Source organism: Oryzias latipes, chromosome 20 (genome assembly GCF_053564925.1).
Source record: "Oryzias latipes strain Hd-rR chromosome 20, Olatipes_Hd-rR_3.1".
In the NCBI taxonomy this organism is placed as follows: Eukaryota; Metazoa; Chordata; class Actinopteri; order Beloniformes; family Adrianichthyidae; genus Oryzias; species Oryzias latipes.
This window is the reverse complement of record NC_136256.1, coordinates 4,402,978-4,420,032: the sequence shown is the minus strand read 5'-3', so window position 1 is coordinate 4,420,032 and position 17,055 is coordinate 4,402,978. Positions and strand designations below refer to the sequence as shown.

General features: G+C 42.9%; 1 protein-coding gene across 8 annotated transcripts in view; it reads right to left on the bottom strand.

Moving 5' to 3' along the window:
* Nucleotides 1-1,124: 1,124 nt before the first annotated feature.
* The window catches only part of LOC101166998 (uncharacterized), a 73,439-nt gene continuing 57,508 nt past the window's right edge, over nucleotides 1,125-17,055 (bottom strand). For 5 of the 8 annotated variants that reach the window (XM_011488616.4, XM_020712705.3, XM_020712708.3 and 2 more), the window contains 21 exons: nucleotides 16,465-16,575; nucleotides 15,467-15,568; nucleotides 14,287-14,391; nucleotides 14,089-14,202; nucleotides 12,521-12,613; nucleotides 12,224-12,328; nucleotides 12,031-12,138; nucleotides 9,560-9,670; nucleotides 9,049-9,165; nucleotides 8,864-8,974; nucleotides 8,336-8,440; nucleotides 8,157-8,261; nucleotides 7,973-8,077; nucleotides 6,981-7,073; nucleotides 6,793-6,885; nucleotides 6,375-6,479; nucleotides 5,887-6,064; nucleotides 4,124-4,216; nucleotides 2,909-3,028; nucleotides 2,555-2,679; nucleotides 1,125-2,479 (listed from right to left, as the gene is read on the bottom strand). In XM_011488616.4, the coding sequence (XP_011486918.2) occupies nucleotides 2,303-2,479; nucleotides 2,555-2,679; nucleotides 2,909-3,028; nucleotides 4,124-4,216; nucleotides 5,887-6,064; nucleotides 6,375-6,479; nucleotides 6,793-6,885; nucleotides 6,981-7,073; nucleotides 7,973-8,077; nucleotides 8,157-8,261; nucleotides 8,336-8,440; nucleotides 8,864-8,974; nucleotides 9,049-9,165; nucleotides 9,560-9,670; nucleotides 12,031-12,138; nucleotides 12,224-12,328; nucleotides 12,521-12,613; nucleotides 14,089-14,202; nucleotides 14,287-14,391; nucleotides 15,467-15,568; nucleotides 16,465-16,575 (2,376 nt within the window). In that variant the 3' untranslated portion in view covers nucleotides 1,125-2,302. Of the gene's footprint in view, nucleotides 2,480-2,554; nucleotides 2,680-2,908; nucleotides 3,029-4,123; nucleotides 4,217-5,886; nucleotides 6,065-6,374; nucleotides 6,480-6,792; nucleotides 6,886-6,980; nucleotides 7,074-7,972; nucleotides 8,078-8,156; nucleotides 8,262-8,335; nucleotides 8,441-8,863; nucleotides 9,166-9,559; nucleotides 9,671-12,030; nucleotides 12,139-12,223; nucleotides 12,329-12,520; nucleotides 12,614-14,088; nucleotides 14,203-14,286; nucleotides 14,392-15,466; nucleotides 15,569-16,464; nucleotides 16,576-17,055 lie in introns of those variants that run through there. The other 3 variants (XM_078938887.1, XM_011488615.3, XR_013652394.1) reach the window with 3 other exon arrangements.

Below are 17,055 nucleotides of genomic sequence, written 5' to 3'. Positions count from 1 at the left end.
CATTTATGACTTCCTCAACCACACTGTAGCAGGGCTTTCGTAACCCTTGGTCTATCCTAGGCACTTTAACATTGGGAGTTGGGTCATCTAGACCCACTAGACAGTGCGCTAAACCTTTTTTCTTCAATGATTTGTGATCTTCACTGGTGTCCATGGATTACATGAAATCTTTCCACCTTTATCCACCTTTGTCATGGTAGGGAGAACACGTCAATGTAAGGGTGGGGTCATCTAAGATGGCACAAGGGTTAATAGACTGCTGTCCAACAAGGGCAACACCTTCACTGAAGTGGCCATGTCAACTCAGAGGTCAAAGGTCATTTGCATCCACACAGATGATCCCATGCTGCATCTGCATGGCAGTTTTCTAAAAAAATTTAAAAAAACAAAAAAAAAGTCTGTTTGAGATCCTCATGTGGACAATGAAGAAGTGGGTGGGACCACTGTGATGGCCTTTCCTGAATGGCTACTGGTACCAGGGGCCACAGAACGCCAGCACCACAGATCCAACCTGTGGTGAGAGCAGCAGAGGCCCAGGAGGCGGCAGATTGAAGGTGATGATGAGGGTGATTCAGTGATGCTCACAGCGGAAGTTCAAACCTCCATTTTCAGAGGGAGAGAAAAAGGACCAGTGAAGCTGAGAACCTGAAGGTTTAGGGGGGTTCATCCAGTTGGGAGGGGCGTTCAGAGATGCTGGATTAATGTAAGTTTGGTCTTATTAACATCAAATCTAAAAAAAGTCCAAACATTATTGGAACAGGGCAAAAGCAACAAGAAGTTTATGATCATCTCAGTGTAAAATTTATATAATAAATAATTTGCAAAATCTACTCCATGAAAAGAACTGTCTTATTGAAAAAGGTTGAACTTACATCAAAACTCTTTTAACTTTAGAAGTTTTATTTTGTTTGACATGCTCACTTTGTATTTGAAAAAACAAACAAACACGAACAGACTAAAATATATGCTTAATTCTTCAAAACAAAAGATGATTTAACACGGATCAATTGTTTGTTATGAATAACAAACAAAAATAAAAGTATGGGTATAAAGTTAGATTTAGAAGTTAATGGGCTTCATTAATTTTGACGGGAAAGCAAAGGATTTGAATGAACGATAATGAATGACTGCGACTGATCAGTTCAGTTTTATTTGTTTACATGTTGCACACAGTTATGGCAAGAAAACAACCGACACTGAACAATATATTAATCCAAATAATAGGTAAATACATTTAGCATAACTTGTGGGACAAAACTAAATAAGGAAACAAATCTTTAAAGCAAGGAAAGTAATGCTAGTGAATATTTGAAGAGAACAGGAGCTCGTTCAGAACCAACTGGTGAGGATTCACTCTGTTATGTTGCATTAAATCAGAACATAAAGTAGAACAAGTTCTTCTGCTTAGTGGCTGACAGATGCTTTCTTCAGCAAGGCTGGGGTGAAACTGGAACTAAAAAAGCTCAGAAACACAAAGGAGTCAGTCCAGACAAGAGAATGAATCTGCAGGCACATCCGTCTGCAAAGCACAGACCAGGAGAACCAACTCACTGTTAAACACCACCCACAGAAAAACACAGTGTGTTAGTTTGGGAGGTTAGTGCTGCTGCTGCTGCTCCTTCTTTCAGACGCCAAAGACTAAACTGCACCGATTCAGTGAGATGGATCTTTACATGAACCACACCTCTGTACTCCTCCTCTCAAGAAAACAAGAAGCTCTCCCACTTTCCTCTGTTCCTCTTCTGTTTATTTCTGAAAAGCAAACTTTTTCCTGTCTCCTGCTCTTTTCCTCCATAACATTTTTTTTCTGAAAGAGTTCTGCACATATTCAGTTTTACTGGATTCAGATTTTTAGTCTCCATTTTCTTCTGCTTTGGCAGCAAGAAAAGCAGAACGTCTTTCCACTTCCTGCTTATCACCTTTAGGACATTTTTGGATGAACAGCATTTTTTTCTGTTTGAGGGACCTGCTAAAGTTTGTTACCACCGTTCTGTTGGGCATATTGACTGGTCTTCACAGCATGCTGGATTTCTACAGGTTTCTCTCTCTGATCAGCTGCTGCCAACAGCCTGTGATGTTCCCTGCATTGCGGCCGTTTTTATCTCGATTCGTGTTGGTCTGAATGAATGCTGTCTGATTTGGAACAAACCTGGATGAAAACAGGTTGTGATAAAGTGTTCTCACTGCATCCGCTCTCACAAAGAATAAAATGAAAACAACCCTGCCAAAAGCAGCCCGAAATGCAGTGAACATCAACACTGTATGTGAAAGTTCCTCCCCCGCCTCACCCCCTTCCCTCCCATCAGTTGCAACTCTCCACATAGTTTGCTGGCAGCATCCCGGACTTGCCGGTCCTCTGCACGGTGCCGTACATCCAGCCTTCGTCGATGGGCTGGGCGTTGATGATGACGTCGCCGTCTCTGAAGGAGACCTCATCGTGGTCCTGAGCTGTGTAGTCGTACAGCGCTCTGTAAACACGCTGCAGAAACAACACCATGAACAAACAGTTCCAGACCACACAAAGACGAGGGAGGGGGGCTTTGCGGAAACCTACAACGTGTGAGTGTTGTGGAGGCGAGGTGACAGATCTGACCGATGACATGCTGGTCTGATGCATGTAGCCATGATACTGCTGATGCTGGGCCCCCTGATGGTGGTACGCCCCGGGCAGGACAGGAGCTGAACGCAAACACAGGAGATGATTAGAAAGGCGTCCTTAGCTTCAGCTTGAATCTAGGGTGAGCGTCCTCTCTGCTGTGCATCAAATCAAAGATGCTACACTGAGTGAGCAGTCGCTGAGCGCAAACCTGCAAGGAGACGGTGGGTTAGTCTGATTACTCTGTGGGTCACGGCAAAAAACGTGAGTTAAAAGAGCCACGCTTTCACCCAGAAACACAGGCAGGAGTACCAGGAGTGTCGGTGCTGCTGCGTTCCCACAGGTCAGAACTCAGAGAGCTGACAGACTGAGTCTGGCTGTGGAGGAGAGACTGCTGCGAAGACCCCCGGCTCACACTGCACCCAGCCCGCTCTGACAGGGACCGCCACCAGGGGGCAGCACAGGTCGACACCAGGAAAGAGTGAAGAAGAATGTGAGGAGGCGGACTGTAGTTCATGGAAAAAGTTAGCTACAAGGATGCAATTTAAATATTAGATGATTTTAAATTACGTTCATTACAAATGATTGCACTTTTTAAGCCTCACAGATCCAAATTTTAATTCTTATTTGTGCCTTTTTGGCTTTAAATGCAGGGCTTGAAATCAAATCAAACTCCATTTGTGTGGTGCTTTTTCAACTCGTGTCGCTCAAAGTGCTTTACATAATGACATAATCCAATTTTAAAAACAAAAATCTTCTAAAATGCCCACAATCCCCCCGTACACACACACACACCATTGTAAAGATTTACTAATATGATTTGGCTTTGTACCTAAATGGAGAAACAATCTTTTGGGGGCATGTCCACATCAGTGACCCCCCCCCCTCACACAAGTTCACAGAATAAGCTACCATGGGACCTCCCAGACCTGAGTTTAAGACCCAGACCTGGAAGATCCCACTGCAGCGACCCCGTTCACTGAGAAGGGTCAGCCACTGATGAGGAGGATCCCTCAGAGGAAAACGCTGGAGTAACAAATAAAATGTAAAAGGAATGAAATAAAAACTAAAATGGATAAATAATCAGATAAATAAACCAATAGACAGATATACATCAGTAAACGTGAATAGAAATATACATAGATATCAAATGAGTTAAAAGACAAACATAAAATATCTAAAATACCAAATAAATTCCTAAATTTCAACTAAAAGCCAGATTAAAAAAGGTCTTCAGCCTTCCTTTAAAAACATGAACAGTCTCTGCGGCCCTGAGGCTTCTGGAAGGCTGTTCCACAGGCTAGGTCAGTAAAAACTGAATTGGGCCTCGCTGTATGTTTAGTTCTTACTTTTGGGATAACCAAAAGGCCGGTATCAGAGGACCTCAGGGTCCACGAGGGCTCAGACTTTCAAATCAGACAAATAGGAAGGCCCATGACCATAAAAACAACTTTAGAATTGATTGAATAGCACAGGAGCCAATGCAGCGGTGTTGATGGAAATAATGGACGGCTTGTGCTGAACTACCGGACATCCTGCGGAGGCTCCTGGACTGAATGTTGTCCTCCAGAGGGTCAAAGTCAAAGATGGACCCTGGGTCTGTCCTCCACACCTTCAGATCTTCAGAGGGCAGGCAAACATTAACTCTGCTGACACTCACAGCAAGGGTGACAGACACATGAAGCCAAACGCAGAACCTGCGGCTCTGTTAGCTCACTGTGGAGATACAATGCTTGAAATAATCCAACAGGAGTAAAACCCCAGGAGACCGATTTTCAGCCACAGGCGTGGATCAGAGCAGCATGAAAGACTCTGAGGAAGAACTTCCCTGGATCTTCAACTCATAACACAGCATCACCAGTTTCAAACAGAAGAAATAAACATCAGTTTGAAAAACCAAAACAGTAAATATTTAATAATAGAAAAAATGCATTCACTTAAAGACTGAGCCTGTAATAAAGCTCTTCATGTAAAGCTCTTATGATTAGTGAGGAGCAGCAGACAGCTGAGTCTTCATTTCCTGGACAAAAACAAATCTAAAACGTGGAATGAAGACCGGATCCCCATCAGTATGAAAGCACTGACACGCTGTGTTTGTCTCTCTAGAGATTTCAAGTTTTGATTCAAAAGAAAACCAGAGATGAGAAGACATCAGTAATGTTCTTCAGAAAAAGACTCAGCTCCACGTCAACCTGAAAAGGATTTTTAGTTAAATATGTCAAAACAAGAATGGAAGAGAACATGTATTCCACCGTCAAATGTTCCAGTAACCTGCAAAGGCTTCAGCTGTTTCAGCTTTACGCTCATGACTTGTTTTAAAGGCTTCCAGCACAAAAGCATCAAACAGTAGTCCTTAATGCTTAAAGCTAAAATAAATGAAAGCAGAAGTGAACTGGACAGACATTAATAACAGAAACATTTTTGTCAAAACTCTAGAGAAGTGGTCACTTTAGCCTCGTTTCCACTGAGCTGTCCAGTCCAGTCCGGTTTAGAATGGTCCAGACAATTCCGGTGAGCGTTTCCGCTCGAAGCCGGACCGTCACGGCTCATGTGGGGGGAAGCTAACAGCAACAACAACAACATTCGAGGTCACCCAGCAGCTCCTCTTTTTCTGCTTGGTTCTTTGTAGATGCAAAGCATTTAATGTTGTTTGAGAGAAGAAAGTGGCGGCGAAGAGTTTTGTCCTAATGACCTACAGCCAAACAACGAGTTTCATTAGCAGCTCCGTCCTTTTTTCTATGGACCTACAACCAACAGGGGCCTAAAAATGGTACGGTGTGGTCCAGCTTAATCGGTCAATTTTATAACAGAAATGCTCAAAATACTGGACCGGACCGGATCAAACTGCTCAGTGGAAACAAGACTTTTCAGTCTCAGGAAACGCAAACAATCAAATGATAGGAGAAATGTCTATTGATAATATTATAATGTAAGCAATAAGGGATGTAATCTGTAGCAGAAGTAATATCCAGGTGCGCCTGATGCTCGATCACCCAAACTCTGAAATCAGGACACTGAACTGCAGGATCTCTGTCAGCAGCATGAAAGCAGAACAGTTCTATGGGGCTTGCAGAGCTTAGGAAGTCATCAAATGCACCATCCAATCATTGAAAAAAAGCTGAATTTCCCGCTGATTCTGGGCAGTCCTGTGGGTTTGTGAGGGATCAGTTCAAACAATCATATTTTATGTTATTGCCTCATCTTAATGTGTACAGTTCAGTGTCTTAGTCAGACTGCAGAATGTTAAACGCTTATTTTGGTCCTGCAGCTATGCAGTGTGGTCCACTGACCTACGATGATGCCTCCTGGCCGTCTGTCCATCTCCATCCCTTGGGAGTGGAGCCCTTTGCTGTAGCCCGCCTCCCCAATCATCTGATTGGCTCTCTGGTAGCGCTCCATGCTGGGGTCGTCCAGGCCTGGCGTATAGCCCCGGCCGCGTGCCCGCTCAAAATCCTCGTGGTATTTTGCCTGAAATTGGAAAAAGAGGTGTTGGATGTACAGCAGGGACAGCTTCAGATAAACGAAAACATGCACACATGCACACACACACACACACACACACACCAGAGTGCATCTAGTCAGTGAGCAAATGAGACACACACAAAGTTTAACTCCTTTATTAACATTTAATGCTGATCATTAGGAACAGTTCTGGATCGGTGTCAGAAACCGTTTACAGTGAGTGACAAACAGCTCCTGTTAGTATCCGTGCAGAAGTCCTTCCCGTCACTCATGTTAGCTCCTCCCACAGTGGGAGCCATGACAACCAGCTGGCTACCATCGAGACCGAATCCTGCGTCTTCCTGACGCGCCTGTACTCAGGTGTGTCCAGCTCAGAGCAGCTTCGTCCCCTCAGCTCCTGCAGCCCACGCTGGTACTTCACCTGCAAGTACACACACACACACACACACGTTTTTTCCTCGTATTCACAGGTAAGTACTTCTGGTTCGGAAAAATGCAGCCAAACAGAGGACAGCTCAGGAAACAAGCTCAGATTTCATGGTCTCACAGAAACTGGATCTGAAGTGTGCAGCCGTGTGCAGGAGCTAAGGTTCTGCAACAGATTGACAATTCAATTCTGTTTTATGTGTATAGCCCAAATTCACAACAACAGTCGTCTCGACGGGCTTTGTAACAACCCCCCCGTCACACGGCACCAGGCCAGAGCTAGAAGCTGAAACTTGAGTGCATCTTGCCGAGCTGATGTTCTCCTGGTTCTGTTTGACCCGTTCCACCTCAGGGGTCACTCCCACACTGGTGGCCTTGGCCGGGCTCTGCTTGTACTTCACCTGCAGACAGGCGGCAGTTGGACCAGAGTTCACAGCTTCTGTTTGTAGAGTTTTGGCAGAACACCATCCTGTGCAGCCTCTGTGTGAAAACTCACCGAGCTGATGTTCTCCTGGTTCCGTCGGACTCGCTCCATCTCAAATGTCTCTGTGACGGCGGTTCCACGGCCCACCTCCTCTCTGTACTGGACCTGAGCAGAGCCTGAGATCAGCTGTCGGCTGTGTTTCAACAGATGCCTCACTTTTACTCATTTGATAAAAAAACGACGAAAACCTGAAAGAATCTGTTTAATATTCAGATCAAAGATCAACCAAGACACAAAGGACACCACCCGATCTACCCACTGTCTTTCTGCAGCACTGAAAGCCTCACTTCCACATGTGTGCATGGAGTTCAGTGCAGAACATAACACACATCAGACAATGTGCACAAGCTAGAACTGAACTGAATACGCAGATATTCAGATTGGCTTTGAGAAGCACAAAGCAGGCGTCTGCCAGGGAAAAACTCCATGTTTAGACTGCAGAGTCTTGAAATTCTTTGCTCTAATTTTTCTTCCTAAATGATGCTCAAAATCTGCAGCATCATGCAGCTGCAAATGTGTCCTGAACTGTCTGTCCACGTGTTTGGGATAAACAAAGCTCTTTTACTGTTTAATACTAATATTTCTACATGCATCCTCATGGAGAAATGAGAATTATGAGAAGAAAAAACAAGTGTCTACGTACAACTGAGTGGAGGTTATTGTTGAGAATGCCTTACAGTCAAATAAACACGAATAATTTGAAAAGTTTTATTAATTTGAATGAATCAGAAACCATTTACATCAGTGGTCCCCAGCCTTTTTCAGGTCACGGACCTGTCAGACAAAACTTTAACGTGTGTTTTTTTTCTTTGCAGCCCAGTACCAACGGTCCCATGGACCGGTCTGGGGCGCAGGGATTAAAAACCACAGATTTTATGATAAAATCACAGCTTAAAAACAAGGCATTAGTGTAGCGGATTTGAAATATTGTAGATGGTTTTTACATTTAAGAAATATGATAAAGGTAAAATGATTCCTTTAAGTCTGCAAACGTGTGGACATACATTGCTGATCTTTTTGGCGTTCTCTCTGGCGAGGACGATCTCTGGCGTGTCTGTGACAGACGTCGTCAGGCCTCTCATCAGCTTGGAGTCCCAGGAGTAACGCAGCTAGGGGGCGACAGAGAGCTGCTTGAACAGGACCTGCTGTGGTGTCAGTGCAGCTGGAGAGGCTGAGAAGAACGCTCACGGAGCTGAAGTGTCTCTGGTTGGCTCGGACTCTCTCCATCTCCGGGGTTTCTGACAGCAGGCTGTAGCGCTCATTTAGCCGCTCTGCGTCGTCCTTGTACTTCTTCTGCAGAAACAGACAGACTCTCAGGGGGGAGTAAACTCCCAGAGCAGGCTCCCCCTCCATTCGTCCACACAGACCTGGCTGTAGATGTCTCTGAGGTAGGAGGCGTGCAGCAGCTCAGGTGTGTCTGTTAGCGTCCCGTACGAGTTCTCACGGAGCTGCTCCATCTGTTTGTAGGACCTCTGCCACACAAAAATACACAAACCGACCCAAAGCTGATAAACAGTGTCACTGTTCTTTTTTTGTAGATCGGGAACTGTTTCTGTCCCAGCAGACATCATTCTTTAAAAATGAAACCCTTTGATTTTAGTCTGAGATTGGTTTGGCTTTGGTTTTAGTAATGAATCCTTCAAGATCATTGTGCCCCCCCTTGTTCAACTCAGACAAATGCATCTTTTATTTATTTTTTCATGACAAACAATTATAAATCATTTGAACCATTTCTAGTACCATGAAAAGCAATTTTTCTGAGTTTCAACAATAACAGTATTTCCTTTGACCATAACTGTACATTCATAGCCGACCAGCTGATTATGGGTTAATTAAACTGCTTGGTCTGTGGATGAAGGAGGCGAATGTGAAGGCTGTTAATGCGGCTCACAGACCTGGCTCTGGATCTCTGAGGCTCTCTTGGCTCTTTGCATCTCCAGAACATCGGCGCTCAGCTCCATACCTTTCCCCAGGATGTCCCGCTCCAGATCCTTGCGGTACTCCTTCTGTTGACCAACAGTGCCGTTGTGCCAGAGCACAGGAAAGCATGTGGCAGACGTGTGTCTGGAGTGTCAGTTACCTGGTTGAGAATCCGATTAGCTTTTTTCACCCTTAGTAACTCAGGTGTATCTTCGAGACCAACCCCAGACAAGCCCCGCCCCTTCACTTCCTGCTCCAGGTCCTTCTTGTACTCTTTCTGCACAGTGAAAGCAGAAGTAGTTTTCCAGGGTTTTATAAATCTGGTTAGCTCTAGATAGATTACTTTACTGTTTTTCTTGTTTGTTTATTAGTGTTGTCAATCCTTTAAATCTTCATAATGCACAAAGTTACCCTAAACTTGCATGACCCTAAAACCTCCACATGACATGAAATTCACATTATTATGCTTCAGAGACAATTAAGTCTTTTAAAAAATCTGGTGTTTAGCACGTCATTTCTGTTAAAAGCCTCTTGCTATCCTTGGAAAATCAATAATTGTTAAATACTTCCACGAGAATTTCTCCCATAAGGACATTACAGTTCAAGTGATTCTCAGTTTTCTGGATCTAAATGGTCTTTGAGTGTGTCGGTGTGATGTTTCCACGAGGCACCTCGCTCAGAAGGCTGCCGGCATGGCGCGCCGTCAGGTATCCAGGTGTCTGGTCAACCTCCACCAAAGCCTTCCCCTTCACGTGCTCCTCGTAGTCCCTCCGGTATTCCTTCTGAGGGAGGAAAGAGGAGTAAATTCCGTCTGCCTCCTTCAGAACACTAATTTAGGGTAGTAAAAACAGAAACTCCAAAAGAAGCAACTAAGTTAAGAAATGTTTAGCGGCTTAAACAAAAAAATTATTTGTTCATTATCATTAAATATTTCACCCCATCATGTCATATGTTGCTAATTTGCAACATAACATTTAGGTGCAATAAAGTTCTTGGTGTCTGTAATTATTAATTGACTTCTTGGTTTATTTTGTTAACAGACATATGTCTGATAACAAAATAAACCAAGAAGTCAACATAACATTTACTCAGAGACTCCAGTTAATTCAGCATCACATCGAATGGCAAAAACATTCATTGGAATTAAATTCAGGCATAACCCACTGGGACACAGCTATTTGAAATCAAAATCTTGGCTATTTCAATGTTTACAGCTATAAATAAGCAGATGATAGTCATCGATTCACATAGGTCTATTGCACATTGAAGTTTGGATCTCTAGCAGACAACTTTCCCACAGCTGATCCTGTTGCGGTCTCATCATCCTTCACAAGTTGTAAACAAGCTGTTTGTGTAGTTTATCCCACCGAGCACAAGTTGTCTTTTAGATAAATAATAGACGTCTATTGTTAGTGTCTACTGGACATCTCAGACAGCTCTATTACGTTACTCTATTAGATGTCTAGCAGATAAAGATATCTGCATATAGAGGTCTACCACACATCTCTCTGCCGACATCTGATGTTAGGATATTTTTAGAAAACGTCTATAAGAGAACTTTTAAAAATGTTTACTAAACACTGCAATTTTACATCCAATCATTTTCAGAACCCGCTGAATCCCTTTCAGTGCCACAGGGTGGCTGGTGCCAATCCAGCAACTGCTGGGGAAACCCTGAAGTCTGTTTCTATTTGCATTGGTATTTTAGGGCAGGGGTCTGCAACCTTTAAGGATAAAAGAGCCGTTTGGTCCAGTAACTTACCGACCAAAACCCAGTGAGAGACACAAAGTCCCACTTCCCCGTTTAGAAAAACACATATTATTAATGTTTCTGTGGCTGTTAATCCATTTATTTATAAATTGTGGCTCACAAATATTTACAATAATGTGATATAAAGTGTAATATTTTTTCTACACTGTATGTTTTCCAATAATAGCCCTGCTTTTATTCCAAAACTTTGGCAGTCGTCCTGCCGTCTATTAGAGACAGGTGTCTATTGGAGGCCGGCGTTTATTCCATCACAGACTGTCTGAAACAAGCCATTTTTAACTGTATTGAACTGAATGGTGATGGCTAATTGGTTCATTTTATCATCATTTCGCTCAGTTATCTGACAAAACTTAATTAACTTAAGCAAATTAACTACAAAAGTATATTTTTTATTGCCAAGGAGCAACAATGAAGGGTTCCAAAGACGTGCATGTGGCTCTGGAGCCTCAGGTTGCAGATCCCCGTTTTGCAGGATTTTTGGGTCTTTAAAATGTCCAAATTTGGTTTTTGATTTGAAAGATTGATGAAGAATTAAGGATGTGATGTTTTGATTGCATTGAATGACTAAGCTGTTCACACATGAAGCTGCACATATATGTTGTTTTGTTGTTTTAATACAAATTTCTGAGACTATTTAACCCCAGTTAGATATCAGTAGACATGGTTGCTGCTTCTTAAACTGTAGAACTTTGTGATCACTAGTTGCCTATCAAAAAAAGGTTGCATGGTGGTGTAGTAGTTGTTAGCTCTCTAACCCTACAGAGAGAATACTGGTTTGAGTCCTTGCTGGGACCTTTCTATGTGAAGTTTGCATGTTCTCTGCAAACATGTGCAAGTTTTCTTCTCCCACACTTCCAAAACATGTTTCATAGGTTAACTGGTATTTCTAAATTGCCCCTGGGTGTGAGAGTGTGGCCCTGATAGATGTCTATTAGTTATCTAGTAAACATCTTGGGCCTGGCGGGAATGGGTTAAGAGTAATTTTTTATCCGTTTTTAACTTCCCACTTTACTGAAGTAATTCATTATAATCCTAACATGAGTTCTTTTTAAAATATTTTCAGTCTAATTAAGAATGTGACAGTAAAATTACAATAAAAACATCCCTATTGAGAAAAATGGGATTTTGTCAAAACATGCATCTTGAAGATGATCTAAACCTTATAATGGCTTTAGTTTATTTTAAATTCTAAATAAACCTGTTTTATAAAACCCACAGCAAGTGCAGGTATCTAACCGAAAAGTTTAATCTTTCATGTGTGCTGAGTAGGTTTTGAATCAACAAAAGACATCCAAACTGTGGCTGAAGTTCTCCTCTATAATGACATCTGCATGTCTGCATCAGTGCAGGAAAAACCAAACGTTTTTTTACCTCACTTTGCATTTTCTGGACTTCTTTAGACACTTTATAAGCTGGAGTTTCTCCAAACTCCATCTGAGAGCGACCCCTGTTCTTCTCATACTCCTCTCTGTACTTCACCTGACAGACAGCACAGACCCATCAGACAGGAAACATGGGGAAAACCCGCAACATGACTACAAAAATAAAAGCCTGTGAGCGTAACCTGGCTGTGCAGCACTGCCGTCTCCTTGTGGTGGAGCTGTTCAGCCGTGTCCACAGCCATGTGGTAGTAGGCCTTCGTTTGCTCGTACTTCTTTTTGTACTCCGCCTGAAAAATGAAAAACCCTTGAGGGGGGTGATGTGGCTCTGAAACAAAAGAATTCAGCGTAAAAGTCACACAGGCGTGGCAGAGGAGTTTGCTCTAAAGCTTTTAGGTCAAGAGTTTTGTTCTTCTGAACTCTGGATCAAAAGATGTCTCCTCAGTCGCCCTGACAGATTCTGCGTCAGTGCGTGCTCCTACGTTGCTCTGCAGCTTGCTGGCGTGCAGGGCGTGCTCCAGCTGCAGGTCCAAGGAGCCCTCAGGTCTCTGGTTCTGGTTAGTCCTGTACTTCACCTGAAGACAGGAGGGAGAACCCACAGACTTACACTGCAATAAAATGACAATATGGCCAGAAATATTTGAATCATTTTTGGTAGAACCGCCTTTTTATTTGCTAAAATACAAAATTACTTGTTGATTAGCCAGTAAAGACTAAAATGAAGAAAATGTATTACTTGTGTTAGGAGACATTAGTCTGATGCAAGTAATAATTTATAATAATGTGTTTTCTAAAGAAAAGTAATTTTACTTAATAATTTAATTTGTCAGAAATATGGATGTTTAGAGTTTGGCAGCATTGAAGATCTCTGCAGTTCTGGGTTTCTTTCAGTTTCAGATCTTTGAACAGCAGCTCATCACACATTCATCTGCGTCATCGTAAAGGTCAGAGGTCATCTGTAACATGTAGCCGCCTCAGAGGCTAGAAAACTAAAAACACCGGGCAGTGTGCAACACAAGAAGCTGTTACGCAACACTGTGAAGTGAAGGGGCCTGTTTGCGCGTCTGTGTGGGCAGTAAAGTGCTAAAGCTGTGAGCCTGTAGGTGTGTGCGTGGGTTTGGGTGAGAACCAGCTTCAGTTCTGGACTCATGATATGATCAAGTGCGCTTGGTCACGGTGCGTCCTCGCTGCTGCAGGAAGCCTGTCTGTGTGTTTGACCTTTCCCCTTCTGCAGCTCTCATTCTACAGCCACTCTCCATTTGCCTCAGAGAGGTTGCCATGGTAACGCCCACACAAAACTGAATTCTCGAGTGCATTTGGAAGTGAATCCCTCCCAAACAGACCGTGCGTTTATTTATGAAGGAAGCAGCAAGTGAACTGAGAGAAGGAGGATGATTATCAAGAATTCAGATGAACTTTTATAAATGTGTGGAATTAGCAGGAGGCTGAAGATGTGTTTCTGTCTGTAAACACCAGCTGGTTTATAACAGACAGAATATTTACTAAGACTACTGTCACATCTGTAAAAATGACCTGAATGCAAGCTTTTCAGCGAAATCAGCAGGCGGCCGCACGGTGGCAGTCGCATTTTTACATGCCAGCTTGTTTGCGTTGGTTAAGTTTAGAACTACAACGTTGCACACTGATGACTTCACAGCAGTAACACGGTACGAGCCGTGCACACAGCTATCCAGACACCAGGACTGGGATCAATGTAAGACTTGTTTTAAGCTGAGATCAAAGGAAACGTTCATGGAAGTGAACAGTTGGTCCTAATTTGTCTGTAATTAATGAATGAATCCAGATTCATGTGATAATTTGACACCCAGGTTTTGGAGGGTCATTTTGCATGCTTATGAAGTGACAGCAGGAATTTGCTGAAGGATCTTTTGGTGGTAAAAACAACTGAAAGTCTCCATCCTCAACAAAAGACTCCCGATGGAAATTACAGACTTTCACACAAAGCCAGGAATATCGGAATAAAGCACGAGAGTGTGACTTCTTTGTGCTGTAGATCACATGATCTTTTGCAGCAGCTGTTGGGGGTCACCTGACTGGCCAGTGCACCAGCAGCCTGTGTGTGTCTGAAGGACAGGCAGTCCAGCGGGTTGTAGCTTGGTCTCTGGCCCTTCAAGTGTCGGTCAAAGTTCTCCTTATACTTCACCTGCAACACAGAGAGCAGAGGTATCCACGTAAAACCGGTCTTCCGGTATTCCCTGCCCAGTGCATGCTGGGTATCTTGGCTTACCTGGCTGGTCAGCTTTGAAACCTCATTGGCGTGCTGGATGTCAGTTCGGGTCAAAAGAGAGCAGTCGCTGTAGATGGGCAGCTTGGTGTGATTCTTGTAGGCCACCTTTGGAGGAAGAAGATTTTACTGCATGAAAAAAACGTGAACATTCAGGTGTTTGAACAGAATCAGGATGAAAGCTGCAGTACTGAACCGCAGCGGGACCTTCAGACTGGAGGAACAATGGTTGCTGTCAGTCATTGATTGAAACTTTCCCATCATGAGGTGCTGGTTTTTCTATTCATATTTTCCAGCTGAAGCTTGCAGGTCCAGAAGCAGAGACAGATCGTGGTGACCTCTGCTTGAGTAAAAAACGCTCCAGCATCTTTCAAATCAAAACTTTACGTCTTTTTTTGTTCAAAGGTTTTTTGTATTCCTGAAATTTTAGCGAAAATACTTCATATTCCCTTCTTTATTGAGCATATTTGCAATTTTCTGTCACTTTACCTTTGGATTTGAGTGATTTTCTCATGTGAATTGTTCGTAAACAGATGGTTTAACACAGGCTGTCTCTTTGTTGCTTAGTTTGGCTCGTTGGAAGGTTTTTTGTGCTCTACAACAGGATTTTTTTTTCTTCAAATCCAATCAATTGTTCTTGAAATAGCACTTCTAGACAGAATGTAATACAAAGTGCTTTACACCGTGCTTAATTGTTTGAAATAATTTTAGGATTTTACAAAATCGTTTTAGGAACATGCTTTAGAGTTGGGGGTTGCACAGATTTCAGGCTTCTCCTTCTCCTGGAATCCCTGTTCCAGATTAGGAGGCAGACCCAGACTAATCCGAGTGCTGACTTCAGTTCTGCTGCTAAAGACCGCGGAGGGTCATCTTAACATACATCTGTGCGTCCTCCTCACCTTCCTTTGCTGTATGACTTTCCTCTGCCTGCTCGCTTCATCATCCCATCAATGTTTGTGTCCTTTTTACAATCACAAACTGGAACCTCATTTGTTCATTAAGAATGTTTTTGTGTTTTCCCCCCTTCTCCTGACCCGACTCCATGCAGCCGACTCCTCTCTGTACAGAGTCCGGTTCTTCTGGAAATTTCTTTTTATTTAGAGGGAATTTTCTCTCCACCGCTCCGTACAGGAATAACACCCGCGGTCTTTCATGTAACACACACACAGACATGTAGACTCACATCGCTGGCCAGTTTGGCAGCATTGGCAGCGTTCAGCATATCTGGTCTGTCAGGAACCATGTTACAGTGATGAAGCTCCTCTTTACCTCTTCTGTAGCCGACCTGGGACCGGCAGATGGAAACAGACAAAAATCCATGAAAGCATGAAAATAAAATAAAGGTGAACCTGAAATTAATAAGAGTTTTGTATGTTCAAAGCAAAAATTAGAGATGAATTTAATTACAGAGCAGAACAGTCTAGGAGTAGACTTTTATTTTGAAGCAACCTGAACTTGCTTCATACAAAATGGACTCAAAATGTATAGAAATATGCTGAAAAATGCACATGTATGTAGACTATTGCTGCAGGTTTTTTTTCCAACAAACAAATCTGGTCATTTATTCATAATTTTTTTGAGAACACAAGTTTAAATTTTCTGAAATGTAGTCAAAGTTAGAAAATACTGGCATTACTGAATACTGGCTTTTCAAAAAAAAGCCAGTATTCAGCAAATAGTATATTTCTCTAGTATAGCCAAGTAAATCTGGTTTATTTTAAACACTTTTTTTCAGACCTATAACACAAACTCTCAGTTAGATGAAAATTGAACTTCAAAGCCTTAATATACTTTATAATGGTTTAAAATATGTATTTGTTATTTCTTAAAGCCAAGTAAGTTTGGCAGGATCGCATTAAAATAAAGAATCTGCTCATCATTCTGTCTGAAAGCTGCTCAGTCCCTGAACACCTACAGTGTTATTGGAACGTTGACATGGACAGAAAGTTCTCCAGGCTGCTTTAGAAACGCAGGAGAAAGGTTGATAAACTAGCAAGCCAAGAAGGTGGGAAGAAGAGGCGGAGCTCCAAGAAAAGCAACAGATGCAAATGATTGAGTCATTTTGTTTCAACTTTGCCTTAAGGTTTGGTTTCAACCAAGACAATAGAAACACAGATAGTTTATGAAAGAGTCTCATCTCTAAATCTACACTCAGACAGAACAGAAGCGGCGTGTTTTTACCTCGCTCTGGTTCTTGGTGACCTCCATGGCGTGCTGCACATCAGGCAGAGTCTTCATGTTGGTGTAGTCGGCCTTCCCCTTCTCTCGGTTATACTTCTCCTTATAATACTTCTACACAGACGCAGAGCAGCACTCGTTTGAAAGAGCTTTTAGGCTGCACCTTTCATTGACAGAAAATATCTGGTGACTCTCACAGCCTGGAGCTGAATGACACACACACTCATTTGTCTTGAAATAAACCAAGCAGATTCCAACCGTGAAACTGCGGAATTCACAGCCAAATGAGTCTGAATCTAGAGATGTTCATGAACCTGCTGCCGCGTGTGATGCCGTCAAACGGAGTCACGCTTCAGAGCTGAGTCAGTGCTAATAAGGCAAACATGTTATTTGACTCCACACAGGTTAGTCACTTGAAATCATGCAAACCCGGACACTTTCCATGTTGAGGAAATAAGTTCCTCACAAAAAGAAAAGCGAAAAAACGCTGACGCCTGCAATGTCTCTGCAGACGCTCAGGCCGTGTGGGCTCCTGTTGTTCTCCACACGCTCCAGTTAGTCCGGCATTGCTCGGTCAGGAGACACAAAAGCAGA